Source organism: Aquarana catesbeiana, linkage group LG06 (assembly GCF_042186555.1).
Source record: "Aquarana catesbeiana isolate 2022-GZ linkage group LG06, ASM4218655v1, whole genome shotgun sequence".
NCBI lineage: Eukaryota > Metazoa > Chordata > Amphibia > Anura > Ranidae > Aquarana > Aquarana catesbeiana.
Window position 1 is genome coordinate 12,096,129 of NC_133329.1, and position 19,592 is coordinate 12,115,720.

At 40.7% G+C, this 19,592-nt stretch overlaps 1 protein-coding gene across 1 annotated transcript in view; it reads left to right on the forward strand.

Annotated features, from left to right (window-relative positions):
- LOC141147853 (uromodulin-like) overlaps positions 1-13,541 on the forward strand; it is an 88,058-nt gene extending 74,517 nt beyond the window's left edge. Inside the window, exons 13-18 of the mRNA XM_073635020.1 lie at positions 156-401; positions 766-928; positions 7,441-7,519; positions 11,024-11,044; positions 11,757-11,780; positions 13,516-13,541. Coding sequence (XP_073491121.1) covers positions 156-401; positions 766-928; positions 7,441-7,519; positions 11,024-11,044; positions 11,757-11,780; positions 13,516-13,541 — 559 coding nt within the window. The remainder of the gene's footprint in view (positions 1-155; positions 402-765; positions 929-7,440; positions 7,520-11,023; positions 11,045-11,756; positions 11,781-13,515) is intronic.
- Positions 13,542-19,592: the final 6,051 nt, after the last annotated feature.

Sequence of the window (19,592 nt, forward strand, 5' to 3'; positions counted from 1 at the left end):
AAAAAAAAGACATACATTTTATTTGAGTACAGTGTCGCATGACTGCACAATTGTCAGTTAAAATAACGCAGTGCCGTATTACAAAAAATAGCCTGGTCATGAAGGGGGGTAAATCTTCCGGAGGTCAAGTGATTAATGATTATGTTCTATTACAGCTCGGTTATCAATGTGGCTGGAACAGCAAATTTTACAATAACGATGGGTCTATTTCAAGATTCAGGCTACACCACCCCATATACTGACTCCCAGGCATGGCTGAGCTCCTCCTCCATCCTATATGTTGGTGTCATTGTAACGGGAGCAACAGGTTCATCTCCATTTGTGCTCGTCATGAAAAACTGCTACGCCACCCCAACAGCTGACAGCTCCTACGGCCCCAGATATGATATCCTTACAAACCAGTAAGTTCATTATCATGTGTTGTATATTATTCATCTCAAATGATAATACGCTTTGTCATTTCATCATATTTCCTGTGTTGCCAAATAAATGCAGAGCACCCGATCTGATCTGCAACCAGGAAAATATGAATATTCCATTGCAGGAATAGACAAGTGATGTATGTTATGATGAATATATATTATATATATATATATATATATATATATATATATATATATATATATATATATCTGTACTGCATGATCAAAAAAAATATTTTTTCCAATAAATCTTGTTTGAAAAAAAAATAATGATTAATATTTACATTCATATCTTGATATTGTTGAAAGTATTCTAATCCTTGTCTGATGATAACACTTTTAGATGCCCCAACAAGAATGACCCAACACTCTCTGTGGCAGAAAACGGAGTGTCCCTTAAAGGTCGCTTTTCCCTTCAAGTGTTTAAATTTCTGGGAGGATTCAGTCAGATTTATTTACACTGTCAGGTCGGATTGTGTGACACCTCCAACTCTTACTGCGCAGCTGTAAGTATAGATTGATAACATACAATTCTTTGTTTTAAAGTTGGTATTTCAGGAAAACAGATTAATTCTCAGTTGAAACAGATAGATGTGAACTGTTTCTCTTGAAAAGTGGTTTTGTTAATCTGTTCGGCTATTCTTGTGGTTTAGAACTTCCTGCCACACTGCACAGCCAGAAAGATAACTCTGTTTTCTGCTTCAGCAAAACAACCTTCATTTGTCACCGGCCTGCTGATTGGACAAAGAGTTATCCTAGTGATAATGATGGTTAATTATCTAATGATCAGGTTAGAGATAGAGATGGAACACAGGAGCCTGGAAATCTGAACCAGAAAGGAGGACTAGTGCCCTCTAGACATGTATTGTGGTAGAAGAGTGGGAATCAGGAAAAAGATTGAAAGAAACAATTTTTTTTGGCAGGTTGAACAGTTTACTATCTCAAATGAGTAGACTGATAGGCTAACTGGGCTCCACTTAAAGCTGAACTATACTTACCTGCTCTACAGTGTTGTGTTCCCCAGAACTCACTGCTTGCTGCTGACCTCTTCAGCCTGATGGACTTTGGGTATCAGTCCAGGGCCATTTTAATTGGCTGGCCCAAGATGATGTCAATCTCACACATGCGCAGGAGTTCAATCATTTGACTGTGTTGCCTTTCTACACTGAGGAGCGTATGTGCAGTGCAGGCAGGCAGATAAGGGAAGTTTAATACAGAAGAAACATTGTTTGTCTCTTCTACATTAAAAAGGGAAGGCAATACTGCCTGTCCTCAATTTTGTATTTTTTAGTTTAAGTTCTACTTTAACCACTTGACCACTGGGCACTTAAACCCCCTTCCTAACCAGACCAATTTTCAGCTTTTGGTGCTCTCACATTTTGAATGACAATTACTCAGTCATGCAACACTGTATCTATATGAAATTTTTGTCCTTTTTTTCACACAAATGGAGCTTTCTTTTGGTGGTATTTAATCACCGCTGGGTTCTTTATTTTTTGCGCCGTAAAAGAAAAAAGACCGAAAAATCTGTAAAAAAATACATTTTTCTTAATTTCTGTTATAATATTTTGCAAATTAGTAATTTTTCTTCATATATTTTGGCCAAAATTTATACCGCTACATATCTTTGGTAAAATTAACCCAAATCGGTGGATATTATTTGGTCTTTGTGAAAGTTATAGAGTCCAAAAGCTATGGTGCGAATATCTGAAAATTGATCACACCTGAAGTACTGACGGCCTATCTAATTTCTTGAGACCCTAACATGCCAGAAAAGTACAAATACCCCCCAAATGACCCATTTTTGGAAATAAGACATTCCAAGGTATTTAGAAAGATGCATAGTGAGTTTTTTGAAGTTTTAATTTTTTCCCACAATTCTTTGCAAAATCAAGGTTTTTTTTTTACTTTTTTTTTTCCCACAAAATTGTCATATTAGCAGGTTATTTCTCACACACTGCATATGCATACCACAGATTACACCCCAAAACACATTCTGCTATTACTCCCGAGTATGGCGATACCACATGTGTGAGACTTTTACACAGCGTGGCCACATACAGAGGCCCAACATGCAGGGGAGCACCTTCAGGCGTTCTGGAGCACCCAGGCCAATTCTGACATTTGTCTCCTACATGTAAAAATCATCATTTATTAGCTAGAAAATTACATAGAACCCCAAAACATTATATATGTTTTTTTAGCAAAGACAATAGAGAATACAATGGCGGTCGTTGCAACTTTTTATCTCGCACGGTATTTGCGCAGCAATTTTTTTAACGCTTTTTTTTGGAAAAAAAACTTTTTTTTGTGCTTTACAAAAACCAAAACAGTAAAGTTAGCCTAATGTTTTTGCATAATGTGAAAGATGAAGTTATGCCGAGTAAATAGATACCCAGCATGTCACCTTTCAAAATTGCACGCGCTTGTGGAATGGCGCCAAACTTTGCTACTCAAAAATCCCCATAGACGACGCTTTAAAATTTTTTACTGGTTACATGTTTTGAGTTACAGAGGAGGTCTAGGGCCAAAATTATTGCTCTCGCTCTACCGATCGCAGCGATACCTCACATGTGTGGTTTGAACACCGTTTTCATATGTGGGCGGGACTTACGTATGCGTTTGCTTCTGCATGCGAGCACACAGGGACAGGGGCGCTTTAAACATTTTTTTTTTTTTATTGTTCATTTTACTTTATTTATTTTAGTTTGATGCTTTTTTCCAAAAAAAAAATTTGACCACTTTTATTCCTATTACAAGGAATATAAACATCCTTGTAATAGGAATATGGCATGACAGGTCCTCTTTACAGTGAGATATGGGGTCAATAAGACCCCACATCTCACCTCTAGGCTGGGAAGCCTGAAATAATAAAAAAAAAAGATCCTGGCTTCGATCGTAGCGGTGAGTCGGTAGAAGCGCGGGAGGGGGGACATCCCCTCTCGCCTCCCGTAAGAACGATCAAGCAGTGGAACAGCTGCTATGATCATTCTCATGGTGTAGGGAATCGCTGGCTGAAAAAGCTGATATCTGAATGATGCCTGTAGCTGCAACCATCATTCAGATATCCCCGCACAAAGTCAAGGATGTTGTATGATGGCCGGCGGGCGGGAAGTGGTTAAAACGCTTTTTTTTTTTTAACACAAAGTTGTCCATTTATACAATATTTCTACCACATAACATGTACATACCAAAAATGACACCCCAAAATAGATTCTCCTGCTTTTCCTGAGTACGGCGATACCACATGTGTGAGACTTCCACAGCCTGGCCACATACAGAGGGCGAGTACAGCTGAGCATGGCTCAGCATGGCAGGGTATGGTGGGGTATTGCGGAGTATGGCGGGGTATTGTGGAGTATGGCGGGGTATTGTGGAGTATGGCGGGGTATTGCGGAGTATGGCGGGGTATTGCGGGGTATGGCGGGATATGGCGGAGTATGGCGGGGTATTGCGGAGTATGGCGGGGTATGGCGGAGTATGGCGGGGGCATGGCAGAGTATGGCGGGGGCATGGCAGAGTATGGCGGGGGCATGGCAGAGTATGGCGGGGGCATTGCAGAGTATGGCGGGGGCATTTCAGAGTATGGCGGGGGCATTGCAGAGTATTGTAGGGGCATTGCAGAGTATTGTGGGGGCATTGCAGAGTATTGCACAGCATTGCAGAGTATTGTGGGGGTATTGCAGAGTATTGCACAGCATTGTAGAGTATTGTGGGGGTATTGCAGAGTATTGCACAGCATTGCAGAGTATTGCACAGCATTGCAGAGTATTGCACAGCATTGCAGAGTATTGCACAGCATTGCAGAGTATTGTGGGGGCATTGCAGAGTATTGCACAGCATTGCAGAGTATTGTGGGGGTATTGCAGAGTATTGTGGGGGTATTGCAGAGTATTGCACAGCATTGCAGAGTATTGTGGGGGCATTGCAGAGTATTGCACAGCATTGCAGAGTATTGTGGGGGTATTGCAGAGTATTGCACAGCATTGCATAGTAGTGAGGGATGGCTGAGCATGGATGGATGGATGTCTCTGTGCAGCGCTGTGGGCACTACACATACAGCCCACAGCGCTGCAGACATCCATCCATCCCCCTCCCCGCTCACTGTGTACCGATTGGTACACAGGAGGGGAGGAGAGGAACCGGCGTCATCAGATGACGCCGGTCTGTTTACATGTGATCACGCCGTCATTTGACGGTGCGATCACATGGTAAACGGCCGCGATCAGCGGCCATTTACCGGGATCCGTGATGCGCCGGGTCCTCTGGACCCGGCGGTCACGGATGTGTTCGGGTGCGCGCCCCAGGGGGCGCGCGAGAGGGGAATTCTGGGAGGACGTCATAGTACGTCCACCCAGAGTTATCCAACCGCCCTGCAGCTGTCATTCGGCTATGGGCCGGTTGGTAAGTGGTTAAGCTGTCAGTGATATGTGTATATTTGTGGTGGGGATATTAGAGTGAAAGCTCCTTTGTTGTAGGGGATTGGCTCAGTGTTCCTTGTGTAGCATTACATAATACGTAATAGCTTTATGAAATAATAATAATATTAAAAAAAACTAATAATAATAATAAGAAGAAGAATAACAATAGTGTGTGACTTTGATTGGGCCATTAGAGTAAGTTCAATTGTTGGTTTGTCTATATGTAGCAAATATTATCATTTTCTTTTATAAACTAACAGAAAAAAGTATTAGAAAAGGAGGATATCATGTAAAAATGTATATATATATATATATATATATATATATATATATATATACACACTGTATATATAGAAAACAATGGCATACAATTTTTCAATTGAATTGGAATTTATTGGGATGTTTATTAAATAACACTTTCATTATATTTATCATATAATGACTCCATAATAAGTATGTACATTATGCATTTTTTATGTATTTTTTACAATTTAAATTGTTCACTATTTGTAAAAAGAATTGATAATGATGATTTTTTGCATTCATTTGCCCTTAAAAAAGAGGTTTGAACATTATATATATATATTTTAATTCTAAATTTAATTTTTTCAACAATTTTTATACATATAAACAAACACATTTCAATTGCATGCCTAACACAGAGTATGTCTTAACACAAATCCATTATAATAAATATATATAATTTAACTAACTGATATTTCCAATTAAAGTGAGGAGTTTTATTTGCAGTATATAAAAGTTCTGATTTACCTAACTCCGGGGCTTTTTAGTAAGTTTCTATAATGCAATATAAAATTCTCTTGTACCTGGGATGTAGAAACCCTCAGAATTTAGCTATTCCTATTTGGTAAAGGATTTTATTTGTTGTTACTAATTGAACTAAAGTCTTATGAATTTTGATAAACCAGTCATGTGTGAAGTAAATTACAATTCTTTCTTTACTTTGCACAATTTCACGCCTAGAATGACTGCAACGCACATTACAATTAGTTTTCTCTGTAATATAGAAGATTATTGTGTAACACTTTTTAGACAGAAAGTGATTACAATGAAGGATAGACTACCAGAATTTAACATCTGCCAGGAGTGTGTGCTTTAAGTTTGAATAAAAAGTTGGAGGTACTGTAGGTTGGGATGGGATTTGAGTTTGTGGCAACACAGGGATCACCATGAACTCTGGCTGATCACTGTTCACAGAGCGGGCAAATTAAATAACCTGAAGGGAACCTCCAGTTACTACAGGAAGCCATACATTTAATGCCGGTATTGCTGCCATGGCTAAATGTGGCAGCTTGGTGCTTAGTACACATCAAGTCACAGCGCAAACAATAAAAATATTTCAACGTGCTTACAAGAAGCCAACTAAAGTGCCACAACTCTGCATACACAATATGTATAATCTAGAAAATTGTATATTACAAACAAATATTTCTAAAGTCCAAAGTAAAAGGTCACCAAAGGCTTTCTTCCAAAGTGCTGGTGTGCAGAAAATCTTAAAGTGCTGTATGGCCCCATACGGTCACATGGTGAACTGTGCTCCACACAACCCCTTTGTGCTTTTACTCACCAGATAGTATGGATCCCTTTAGCAATATGGCATGTGGGTTTATTAGGCTTAAAGAGGAAGTGAACTTCCATGTATTGTTTGTACCTATAGGTAAGCCTATAATAAAGTATGTTGTTTAAATATCCCCTAAACATGCGCTGTTTAGGAGATATTTACTGTATATGCAGCTGATTACGTCATTGGAGCATGCACTCTGAAGGAAAAGCCACCTGTGCCATTTCTCCAGAACCCTGTGCTATGACTGGTGGCTCTCATGCTCATGTGCGGGAGTGACATCATATAGCTCCAACCAGTCACAGAGCCGGAGTCCGCGGACCCGAAAGGAAGACGGGTGAAGATGGATGCAGCCTCTAACGGGGACAACGAGGGCTTCGTTTGCAGGTAAGTTTAACATAATGTGCTAATGTGCTGGACATTTTGCAAAATTACCTTTAACATTAAAACTAAGACTTTTTTTCATAAAGTTGGAAAAACTATTTATAATCAGGAGCATAAAGACAGAAAAGTTTGACTTCATTTAGAACAGTAAACTGTTTGCTACAGTATGTACAGGGAAGTGAAGATATCACCGCTCCAGGAGGACAAACAAGTAGTAAACCTCTTCACCAGTTTATAAGCCACAGGTGCTGGCAATTGCTTGTAGCAATAAATAGGAAGTGGTTCTGGAAAGTCGCACTCCGAAAAAAATGCCTTTTTATTCAAAAAATCAAATCAAAATCAAAGATACATGCCACAGCAGACAGGGGACTGACGCATTTCGCACCAACAGTAGTGCTTATTTATAGCGTAAGCACTACTGTTACTGTGAAACGCGTCAGCTCCCCTCTCTGCTGTGGCATGTATCTTTGCTTTTGATTTGATTTTTTTAATAAAAAGGCAATTTTTTCAGAGTGCGGCTGTCCAGAACCACTTCCTATTGTTTGCTATGTACAGTCAATAGTAATATGAATTTAAACATCTCTATTATTGTTTCTAGTTAAGAATTTAATGACCCATTTTCTTATTTTAGAGTTGTCCTGCTATGAGGTCTGCTTCGATTGACAATAATAATGTGAATAATATAATTATTGGACCTATATACCAGAAAGGTAAGACCTATTTTTATAAAGACTATTTTTGGAAATATCTGATGTATCCTAGACATTTAACTTTGTATATGTAGTTCACAAAACAATGCTTATCAAAAGAAGGTTTTATTTGTACAGTATGGGACATGGGATCTTCAGTCATTGCACTGGGTATTGTGCATTTACCTTCAGGTGATTGGATACTGGTAGAAAAGAGGAAGCTACAGGGACACCCCCTATATAAAACCTCCCACGCCACAGTTTTTCACTAGTGTTGTTTTGGAGAAATTTCCTTTTCCGATGGAGCTTTTCTCACGCTGATCATTCTTCTGATAGTATTCATTGATGTACCATAGCCACTGCAACTACTTTGGCAGCAAGGGTGGTTAAATCTCCTTGCTGTTGTTCAGCAGTTCCTGTTTCAAGGAGTTATTACCCCTGTACTAAAAGAGGAAAATTTACAGGGATTCTGCACAGACCTCTTTACAGTTGGCAAATCAAATGGAGGAGTTTGTTCCAATCTGGACCTAAAGACTCTCAATGCATTCAGAAGTTCCACATGGAGACTGCGAGGCCAGTAACTGCCTCCTTCTTTCTGGGAGACTTTTTGCTTCAGCAGGCATTCAGGCAGCCTACTTACACATTTCTATCTATCCTCCCCAACAATGTTATCTGAGTTTTGCAGTGGGCGATCAGCAAAACCAATTTGTCACCCTACAATTTTACCTGTAGTTGGTTTTCACAAAGGTGCTTGCCCCAATCTTAGTTCTGCCCTGTGTTCAGGGAATTCATGTGGTGGGTTGCCTGTATGATCTCTTCTGTCTTCCGTTTTCCTGTCAGATAACATCCAGTGGACAATGGAGATTCTGCAAAGCCTTGGCTTGATTCTCAGCCTATGAAAGTCATTGCTGGAACCTCTTCACAAACGTTAGCCTGATGTTAGACATGACCCAGTCCAGGATCTTCCTGCCCTGGGATAAACTTCTGTCTTGCTTTGTGCCTGCATGATTTTCCTGGATTTAAAGGTTGCCCCTTTGAGGCAGTGCCATATGTCTACTTTCACTCAGACTGTTGCAACTTACCATTTCTTTAGAATGGAACAAAGAGGGACTACCGCTATGCATCTGATCCCAAGCCCAGACTCTCCCTTTAGTTTGGGGTTTCCAAACAAGTGCTGGAGTCACTTCAACAGTAGGCTTTTATGTCACATCCACATAAAAGTTCATAAAACATCCACAGAGCTGGAGGACCTGACTTGTGCACTATGGACAAGTGGCGGCTGGTTGGATTTTCTTTTGGGGGGCAGCACACAACCACCCCCAGGTGGCCAGCACTACCACACCCTCCAGGTGGCCAGCGGTCCGTCACTTACCCAATCTAGGGATCTAGGTGGTGGGCAGTGGTGTCCTCTCCTTCTCTCTCGGTTTGCAGGCAGCGGCTCTTGTGTCTGCTCCTCCAGCGGCTTCCTCCATCATGTGTCTCCTCTCTCTTCTGCCTAAGCGCTATGCATCCAAAAGGGTCACCTGACGCTTTGACCAATTAGGAAACAGGTCTCTCGCCCTGATGAGTAATTAATGGTACTGCACTGTGGACATGAGTGATTAAAGTGAAATGCAAAAAAGTAGCAGTGTGAATCTCAAAAACTGATGAACAAGGTCTACAATACAGTGCAAATGCAAATGACCCAACTGTAAATCTTGAAAAGTGACATAAACATACACAGGTGGGTTGGTGCTAAAGTGCAAAGTGCAGATGTTGCCGTGTGAGACACTGCATAGGAGGGAGAAAAAAATCAAACAAAAAATCCAATGACTCACCACTGGGCTCAAATACAAATACCAAGGTGTAGACCAGCCCCAAAGAAAATAAAATACTATTTCAGCTCCTGTACAAGATAAAGTAAAACAGTCCAAAACTGATGAATGTGTGATATTTCCTTCACCATGAACCGTGAAACAAAGCTGGCCGATGCCTGGCCAATCAGCTGTAGTTTCACCTAAATGTGCACTAGCCCCTCACCTTACTGCTGTAAGGTTACAGCATGAACTGGATCTGATGCCACAAACAGGGATCTTCAGAGGGTCCCTATATGGATGGATGCAGCAATAGATTTTTAGAGTGGGTGGGTACAGCCTGCTCTCCAGTCAGCTCAAGCAGGGTGGTAAAGGTGGAAGAAAGATCCCAAATAGCAAAATACCGCTTAAAACTTAGTTTTATTAAAAATACATAGAGTTTGTACACTCACTTGGATTTAAAAAGCTCAGGTAACACTCCACAAGCTCGTACTTTTTTTGTTACTTACGGTTTCCGACTATTGCTCCAATCCCGACACGTAATGTCACATCAAGTGACTTCATCAGGCATTAAGATCGTAGAAAGGAAATAAATTGTCCTCTTACATTGTAATGAAGGGGGAACTCCCTAGTACAGTAACACGGGCACCGTGGAAGATAACAGTGCTGGATGCAGTGCAAAGACAGAGCCTGAGCTGACAAGCATAACACAGCAATACCACTGTGAGCGGAGACTTGGTACACAATCCCACCGTTGGGAGTGGGCGGGGCTACATCAAGAAACCTACTATGTGTTATGCTCTGCTGTATCAGCCAGTCAGTTAAGACTCCGTCTTTACACTGCATCCAACGCTGTTATCTCCCACTGTGCCTGTGTCACTGTACGACGGAGTACTGATCATCATTTGTTACAATGTGGATGTTATGTTTCCTTTCTATTACAGTTGCTAGATACTGACATTTTCCTGTGTCATTGCTTTTCTTTTATGCTCTGAGTCTGCTGAGCCTTACTTTTGGATGTCCCAGAGTAATGACCAAAAATTCTGTGTCCTGTACTGTATGACTAACAAAATAAAATTTTTGACTTACTAGTAAAATCCATTCATGGGAGTACAGAAAGGGACACATAACCCCCCTCCTCTTCTGAACTCCATTTTGTTTGTTACAAAACTGAAACTATTCTTGAGTGGGAGGAGCTAAAAAGGAGGATGTCTCTGAAAACATCCCTTTTTTGTCCAATCACCTAAAAGTAGCTGCATAATAGCCAATGTAATAAATAATTATACTGTGTCTCAAAATGCACTCCAAGAAAAAGATTTTACCAGTATGTCAAAAATCATATTATTTTCCCTCCTCATATAATTACTGTATTATACACAGAATATTCAGACATTTTTCTCACATCACAACCCACACATTTTACTTGAACTATTTTTACATGACATATCTTTTATATTTATAAAAGGCAATCAATGGACTAAAACAATGGCTAAAATTTTAAAATAACTTGTTGATGTAGAAGTAATAACATGCTGTTCTGTTTTTCCTTAAATGTCTATTCCTTTATTTGTAACAACTAACTAACTAGAAGTAATTGATAAAAAAAGAATAATAACGCTTTAGAATTCTAAAAATCAAAAATTAAGCTAATAATTAAGTTAATAATAAAAATAATAAAACGTTAATCATAAAAATGATGTTAATAATAGTTGTATTTTTATTTCACTTTCAGCTGCTGTGTCGTCTGTTGGAGGTGAGTTTGTTTTTTTTATATAATTAGCTGTAATTGAATTTTATGGTGCATCACACATGAAAGAATTATACAATAGAATTAAGTAGACATTCCCTCGTTGGTTGCTGGTAAAACTATGTGGCTGAAAAACTTAAGGAGTTAATTTCATCCATGTGGAGAGCGGCTGCGCTCATTTTTGGCACCCAGACAGAAAAAGGGGAAATTTTAGAAACATAGAAATGAAACAAATGATTGTATTGGTTCATTATAATTAATTTGGAATTTGTTGAAATTCATTACTATTGTAGATATATCTACATCTGAATCTCTGAATAATGATTTTTTTTTTTTTCGAATTTTGATTTGTAACAAAAGGAATTCCACATATCTATCTACCACATAAATAGTGTAAGCCAATAAAGAGTTCATTAATATAGTGGCTAAAATTTTAAAATAACTTGTTGATGTAGAAGTAATGACGTGCTGTTCTGTTTTTTTCTTTTATGTCTATTCCTTTATTTGTAACAAATTGGATATGACACCTACAGTAGGCATCATTTCAGTAGCTGGTACAATCTGATAAACTAGAAGTAATTGATAAAAAAAAGAACAATAACGCTTTAGAATTGTAAAAATCAAAAATTAGGCTAATTATTAAGTTAATAACAAAAATAATAAAAAGTTAATCATAAAAATGATGTTAATAATAGTTGTATCTTTATTTCACTTTCAGCTGCTACTGTTCCGCCTGTTGGAGGTGAGCTTGTTTTTTTATATAATTAGCTGTAATTGAATTTTATGGTGCATCACACATGAAAGAATATATACAATAGAATTAGGTAGATATTCCCTCATTGGTTGCTGGTAAAACTATGTGGCTGAAAAACTTAAGGAGTTAATTTCATCCATGTGGAGAGCAGCTTCGCTCATTTTCGGCACCAGACAGAAAAAGGGGAGACAAGACACTGGTCACCGCCCACACCCATAACTGGCCTTCACAGTAAGGAGCACATGGAGGGCATATACATGTAAGACAAAGACAATTCCATAGCTCAACTTACCAACCAGTCTGCTGACCAACCAAATTAGCCTGTCTAACCGTCTGTTAAAAGCAGGGGTTTAGTTAGCACACATTTGCAAACGCATGTGAAAGCTGCAAGGCCTCGTCAAGGCACCCTGTATTACTTGCAGTCCTAACACTAAATTTATAAGTGTCTCCACAGTGGAAGCACATGCATTGAATGGATAGGTGTGAGACAGGTGAGCCTGGAGGCCGCCCTAGCCCCCTTAAAGGGACAGGACACACACTGGACACCCAGCAATAGCAGCAAAGGCGTCCAGTGTGTCCCCGACCCAAATATACAAAAGGGGAGATTTTAGAAACATAGAAATTTCTCCCAGCATGATTGTTTAATAGAAATTAGTTCAAATGTATGTTGATATTTGTAGTTCCCATCACAGCAGCTTTGGGAGCTAATCAAGGCTCCGATGTGTATATATATATGATATATATATACAAACATGATGAATAACGTAGTTTTGCTATAAAATAAATATTTTTTTTTAATTTCAGTTAATCTGTCTTCTGGTGGAGGTAAGAGAGGAAATTAAATATTGTAATGAATTGTATTTAGTCAAAGTGGACAAAACTTGGCTGACTGGTGGAGTAACTCATTGGAATTAAAAATGACTAAATAATTAGGCGGAGTCCCTATTCCAGGGAAGGCGTGTTCCTTTCAAACATTCTTTTAAATTAGGTGGAATTTCAGTAATGTGGAGGTTTTTTCTTTGTATAGAGGGATCAGAGTAATCATTCTATGGGAAAACCTAAGTGTCTTAGAATAATTCTAATATTAACTCTGCGCCCATGGAAAATACAATTTTCTGATTGGTAAGTACAGTTGCTAATAAGGAAGGTAGAGATACTATACAGATATTTAAGAGGTCCAGCGCTGAATGTTCTAAACAAATATACTCAAAATAAAAAACAAAAACTCTAAATTAACACTGGTGAAAAATTATTCATTGAGTAACAAATGTGCTCACAGTATTAATATTTACACAAATCCTCCTCACTACCTTCTTAGAAAATATGTTCCTCAGAACTTTCATGAGCAAATGTGCTACCACTAGAGCTGTGCACAATGAAAAAAATTCTCTAGTTTCAGATTAATTTGTTAAGTTTGTCAATTTGTTTTGTCATAATCATTATGTTAGAATGATTTGTTTTCAGGATTTTTTTTGTATATTCAGATTGTTTTCATTTATTCTGATTTGTTTAATATTTTCTGAGTTTGTTTTGTATATTCGGATTAATTTTGTAAATTCGGATTAATTTTGTATATTCGGATTCGTCTTGTATATTCAAATTTCCAACCCACTAAGTGAAATGAAATGAGCTGATTTCTACAATATTCAAAGAAGCAAATAAAAAAAAAAAAAAAATAGGAAAATAATTCCGGATTAATTTTTTATGTTCATTTGTTTTAAAGAGAAATGGGATGAGCTGATTGGATGAGATATGAAAGAACGAATGGAACAACATTAATTTCAGATTCATTTATTAGGTTATGATTCTGATGGATCCACCTCCATCCAACATCCATGTGTTTCCATTTCATATGCAGTGCATTTTTTATTATTATGAAAAATGTTAATGCAAAATAAAAATGAGATGGAACCGAAAGAACTAATTGAGTAAAATTATTTTCGGATTTATTTTTTTATGTCCTTACCTTTTTTTGGGCCCAAACTATTGCATCATGTCATCCAAATGAAACAAATGATTGTATTGGTTCAATACTTAATTTTGGATTTATTGAAATTCATTACTATTGTGAGTCGGAGATTCATCTACATCTGAATCTCCGAATAATGATTTATTCTTTCCAAATTTTGATTTGTAACAAAAGGAATTGCACATAACTATCTACCACATAAATAGTGCAAGCCAATAAAGAGTTCAATAATATAGTGCTCTCGATATAATGCACGTGAACACATCTTTAGTGCCAATTCTTTATTTTATAGTTTAATGTGTTTCAATGGAAATGTGATGACCATAGTGATAAGTGCCTATCCACATACATCTTGCAGAAAACTCATTTACTGGATTTCATGTGACCCCTTATATCATAAGAAGTTCTCCATGCACTTTTTCTAGTTCTGCTGTTCCTCTTTAAGGTATCCTCCTTTGCTCCTCTGTCCTCCATGTCAGTTTCCTCCAGCCTTCATGCACCACCAAATAAAATTTAGGAAACCCAAATAGTGTAAAACCATCTTTTTTTATATAAACCAAAACATACACAGATTTTGCACTTGCATGCTGCATAGATATAGGTATCATATATGTAAACTGAACTACTGGCCCCAATCCTTGATGACTGTGTGCTCCACAGACCAGAATCCCTGAATTCATCCTTAAGACAAAACATATTGGGTGGAGCTATGCATGTAACATCACTTCCGGTCCATGGAGCATACAGCCATCTTGGATTGGGGCCAGAAGGAAAGGCATGTGAATCTATGCAAAATGTGTGTGCAATTTTTGAATGTTGTGGTTTATTAAATACACTATTTGGGTTTCCCCTATTTTATTTGGTGGGGGCATGAAGAGTGAATGAAACTGGCAGGGGATTGGAGGACAAAATGAGTAAGGGAGGAGATCTTAAAGAGGAACAGCAGAAATAGAAAAAGCACATGGAGACCTGTCTTATGATATAAAGGGTCACAGGAAATCTGGTGAGTGAGTTTTCCACGAGGCGTATATAGGTAGGCACTTATCACTATGTTTGTTTTTAGCACGATGCACAATGATATATTACAGAAATGGCACTGAAGATTTCAATGTTTACACAGAAATTATATTGAGAGAGCTATATTGTTGAGAAGTTTATTAATTTGCACTTTTTACAGTATGTGATAGCTAGGGATGAGCCGAACACCCCCCGCTTCAGTTTGCACCAGAACCTGTGAACGGACCGAAAATTTGCATGAACGTTAGAACCCCATTGAAGTCTATGGGACTCGAACGTTTGAAATCAAAAGTGCTAATTTTAAAGGCTAATTTGCATGGTATTGTCCTAAAAAGGGTTTGGGGACCCAGGTCCTGCCCCAGAGGACATGTATCAATGCAAAAAAACTTTTAAAAATGGCAATTTTTTCGGGAGCAGTGATTTTAATGATGCTTAAAGTAAAAAAAAGTGAAATATTCCTTTAAATATTGTACCTGGGGGGTGTCTATAGTATGCCTGTAAAGTGGCGCGTGTTTCCCGTGCTTAGAACAGTCCCTGCAAAAAATGTAATTTTTAAAGGAAAAAAAGTAATTTAAAACTGCTTTAATGTAATGTTGGGTCCTGGCAATATGGATGAAAATCAGTGAGACAAATGTCATGGGTACACCACAGTCCATTACCAGGCCCTTTGGGTCTTGTATGGATATTAAGGGGAACCCCGCACCCAAAGTATAAAAAGAAAGGTGTGGGGCCCCCAGGCCCTATATACTCTGAACAGCAGTATACAGGCGGTGCAAACAAAACAGGGACTGTAGGTTTGTTGTTAAGTAGAATCTGTTTGTAATTTTGAACTGGTAAATTTTTAACGTATTTAGCTCCAGCCAAAAAATCTATTTTAAGCTTTATGGAAAACATAGGGAAGGGTTATCACCCCTGTGACATTTGTTTTGCTGTCTGTGCTCCTCTTCAGAAGATTCAACCTCACGTTTTGTCCCAATGACAAATGTTTTTTGAAAATGTGGGTTTTTTAGAGAAACAAGGATTGGTGATAAAGTATCAGTGGAAAGGAGAAAAGTTTTTCCAATATTAACTCTTACAGGAGAGAATTTCCCTTCCTAGGGGTAGATTTCATCTCACTTCCTGTTGTCTCCCTCCGTTTGCAAGTAGGAGTCGTTTGTAAGTTGGATGTTTGAAAGTAGGGGCCTGCCCTATATACTCAGCAGAAATTTGGGCCTTAGGTGTTGTTGTGGCCACAACACTGTAAGCCCTCACAGGGCCCTGCTGTGAAATATTAGATCAAGAATTGTAATTACATGTCCCTGTTGAACAGGGGCTGAAAAATTGGGCCTTAGGCACTGGTGCTGGTTCCACAAGACTGCAACCCCTCACAGATACTCTAGTTGGAGCCCTGCTGTGAAATATTAGATCAAGAAATCTAATTACATGTCCCTGTTGAACATGTCCCTGTTGAACAGGGGCTGAAAAATTAGGCCTTAGGCACTGGTGCTGGTTCCACAAGACTGCAACCCCTCACAGATACTCTAGATGGAGCACAGGAACTAGCCCTGCTGCAAAGAATTGCATCAAAAATTGTAATTACACACCCCTGTTGAACAGGGGCTGAAAAATTGGGCCTTAGGCACTGGTGCTGGTGCCACAAGACTGCAACCCCTCACAGATACTCTAATTGGAGCGCAGGAACTAGCCCTGCTGCAAAGAATTGCATCAAAAATTTTAATTACACACCCATGTTAAACAGTGGCTGAAAAATTGGGCCTTAGGCACTGGTGCTGGTGCCACAACACTGCAACCCCTCACAGACACTCTAGTTGGAGCACGGGAACTAGCCCTGCTGCAAAGAGTTGCATCAAAAATTGTAATTACACGTCCCTGTTAAACAGGGGCTAAAATATTGGGCCTTAGACACTGGTGGCGGTGCCCAGAACCAAAAATGTTCTTGCAAGCTATCAGCATGATCATTGAGGAGGAAGAGGATAATTACTCAGCACAACAGGATAGTCACTCAGCATCAGCATAGGCAGTCTTTGAAGGGATCTGACATTTCAAAAAAAAATATTTGGTTACATCAGCATCAGGTGCTTGGTAGCTGGTGGTGATCCAAGACTGATTCATTTTTATGAAGGTCAGTCGATTGACTGAGTCGGTGGACAGACGCACCCTGTGATTTGTTACAAAGCCTCCAGCAGCACTGAATGTGCGTTCCGAAAGAACGCTGTATGCAGGACAGGCCAGTAGCTCAATTACATACTGTGTAAGCTCTAGCCAGTGATCCATCCTCAAGACCCAGTAACCCAGAGGATTTTTGGTGGGAAAGGTGTCCAAGTCAGATCTTGCCCCTAGGTATTCCTGCACCATGTAAAACAGACGCTGGCGATGGTTGCTGGAACCGATCATACCTTGGGGCTGCGGACTAAAAAATTGTCTGAATGCATCGGTCAGATGGCCACCTTCTCCACCGCTCCTTCTTTGACTGACCGAAGCCTCAGCAACACGTTGTCCAGAAACAGGAGTTTGTAACCTCCTAGTCTCTGGGAACGCATTGCACAGACCTTTCTGCAAGGAATCCCGAAGATGTTTCATCCTCTGCTCCCTCTGCGATGGCAAGATAAGGTCAGCAACCTTACCCTTGTAACGTGGATCAAGGAGAGTTGCCAGCCAGTATTGTTCCTTCTCCTTGATACCACGAATACGAGGATCCTTCCGCAGGCTTTGCAGGATCAGGGAGGCCATGCAGCATAGGTTTGCTGAGGCATTCGGTCCGGAGTTCTCTGGGTCACTAAGGACGACATGATCCGCAGCCACCTCCTCCCAGCCACGTACAAGTCTATGGGTTTCTTGGGACTGTAAATGATCCCTTAAAGACTTCTGGTGATGCTGAGTGCCAGGCTCCACCTCCATACTGACACAATCCTCTTCTTCCTCCTCCTCTTCTTCCTGTGTGATTGGCGGGTATGCAGGAACACTGTCTGGATAAAGGGGGCCTTGAGAGCTAAGGAGGTCCTCCTCTTCCTGCCTCTGTTCTGCCTCAAGTGCCCTGTCCATTATTCCATGCAGCGTGTACTCCAACAGGTGGACAAGGGGGACAGTGTCACTGATGCATGCACTGTCACTGCTCACCATCCTCGTGGCCTCCTCAAATGGTGACAGGACAGTGCATGCATCCCTGATCATGGCCCACTGGCGTGGGGAAAAATAAACAAGCTTCCCTGACCCTGTCCTGGTGCCATAGTTGCACAGGTACTCATTGATGGCCCTCACTGGCATTATATGACCAGCGGAAATGCACACAGACTTTCCTGGCCTGCCTCAGGACATCCTGCAAGCCCGGGTGCCTGCCCAAGAACCGCTGCATCACCAAGTTAAGGACATGAGCCAAACAGGGCACATGGGTCATTTGTTCCTTTCGGAGGGCGGAGAGGAGGTTGGTGCCATTGTCACAAACCCCCATTCCTTCCTTAAGTTGGCATGGCATCAACCACCTCTGAACCTTCCCCTGCAGAGCTGACAGAACCTCTGCCCCAGTGTGGCTCCTGTCCCCCAAGCACACCAGCTCAAGAACCACATGGCATCTTTTGGCCTGCATACTTGAGTAGCCCCTTGAACGCCTACAGAGCACCGCTGGTTCCAAAGACAAAGCACAGGAAGAGGCCTTGAAGGAAGAAGAAGAGGAGGGGGTGGAGGAGAGAGGTGTGTCAGAATCATAAGTAGTGGCATTTTGGAGGCGTGGTGGTGGAACACCCTCCAACACTGCTGCACCTTGTCTGGCATCCTTCCCAGCTGCCAGCAGAGTCACCCAATGCGCCGTGAAACTTAGGTAACGTCCCTGTCCATGCCTGCTGGACCATGAATGAGCAGTAATATGCACCTTACCGCTGATCGCCCTGTCCAGTGAGGTATGGACATTGCCTTCCACATGCCGGTAGAGAGCCGGAATCGCCTTCTTCTGTGAGAAAATGTGGCGTTTGGGTACCTGCCACTGAGGAACCGCACATTCCACAAACTCACGGCAGGGAGCAGATTATACCAACTGAAAAGGTAGCAGTTGAAGTACTAGCAATTTTGCCAAGCTAGCATTCAACCGCTGGGCATGTGGATGTCTGGGAGCGAACTGCTTTCAGCGGTGCAGCAGCTGGGGCAGGGAAATTTGCCTGGTACAATCTGACGTTGGTGTACCGAAAGCAGATTGCCCACAAGTACTTGGCTGTGACACACCTAATTCTACACCTTCATTCCTCTCAGTACAGGTCTCAGAGAGGACTGAAGGCATAGTGGGGTTGGAGATCTCAGCTGATGAGGAGCAAGGAGAGGTCCTCTTTGTTCTTTGGTGTGGGTCTTTTAGGTATGCTTGCCAACGAACTGCATGGCAGGTCAACATATGTCTGGTCAAGCATGTGGTGCCCAAGCGGGAGATGTTTTGGCCAAGCGAGATACGCTTGAGATATATGTTGCAAATAGCAGCGGTGCCATCTGATGCACTCGTCCCAAAAAAGGCCCACACCAAAGAACTTTTGGAATAACGTGCAGACAGCAGCGCCCTGCACATGCGGAGCTTTGCAGTGTGATGCAGTCAGTGTGCTGCCCTTAGTCTGGCCCCTGGAGGGCATCCTGCCTCGTTGATGATGTGCCTCCTCCTCCTCTCTCCTATGACTGCCAGATTGCTGCCCTTCTTGGGCCCCCCTCTGTACGTGCTCACATTACTGGATTCATCTAGCTCAGTATCATCATCAGAATCTTCTAAACGCTGGGCATCCTCCTGAGGCATGTACCCAACACTGCGGTCAAACATTTTGAGGGACTCCTCAGGAGGACATGGT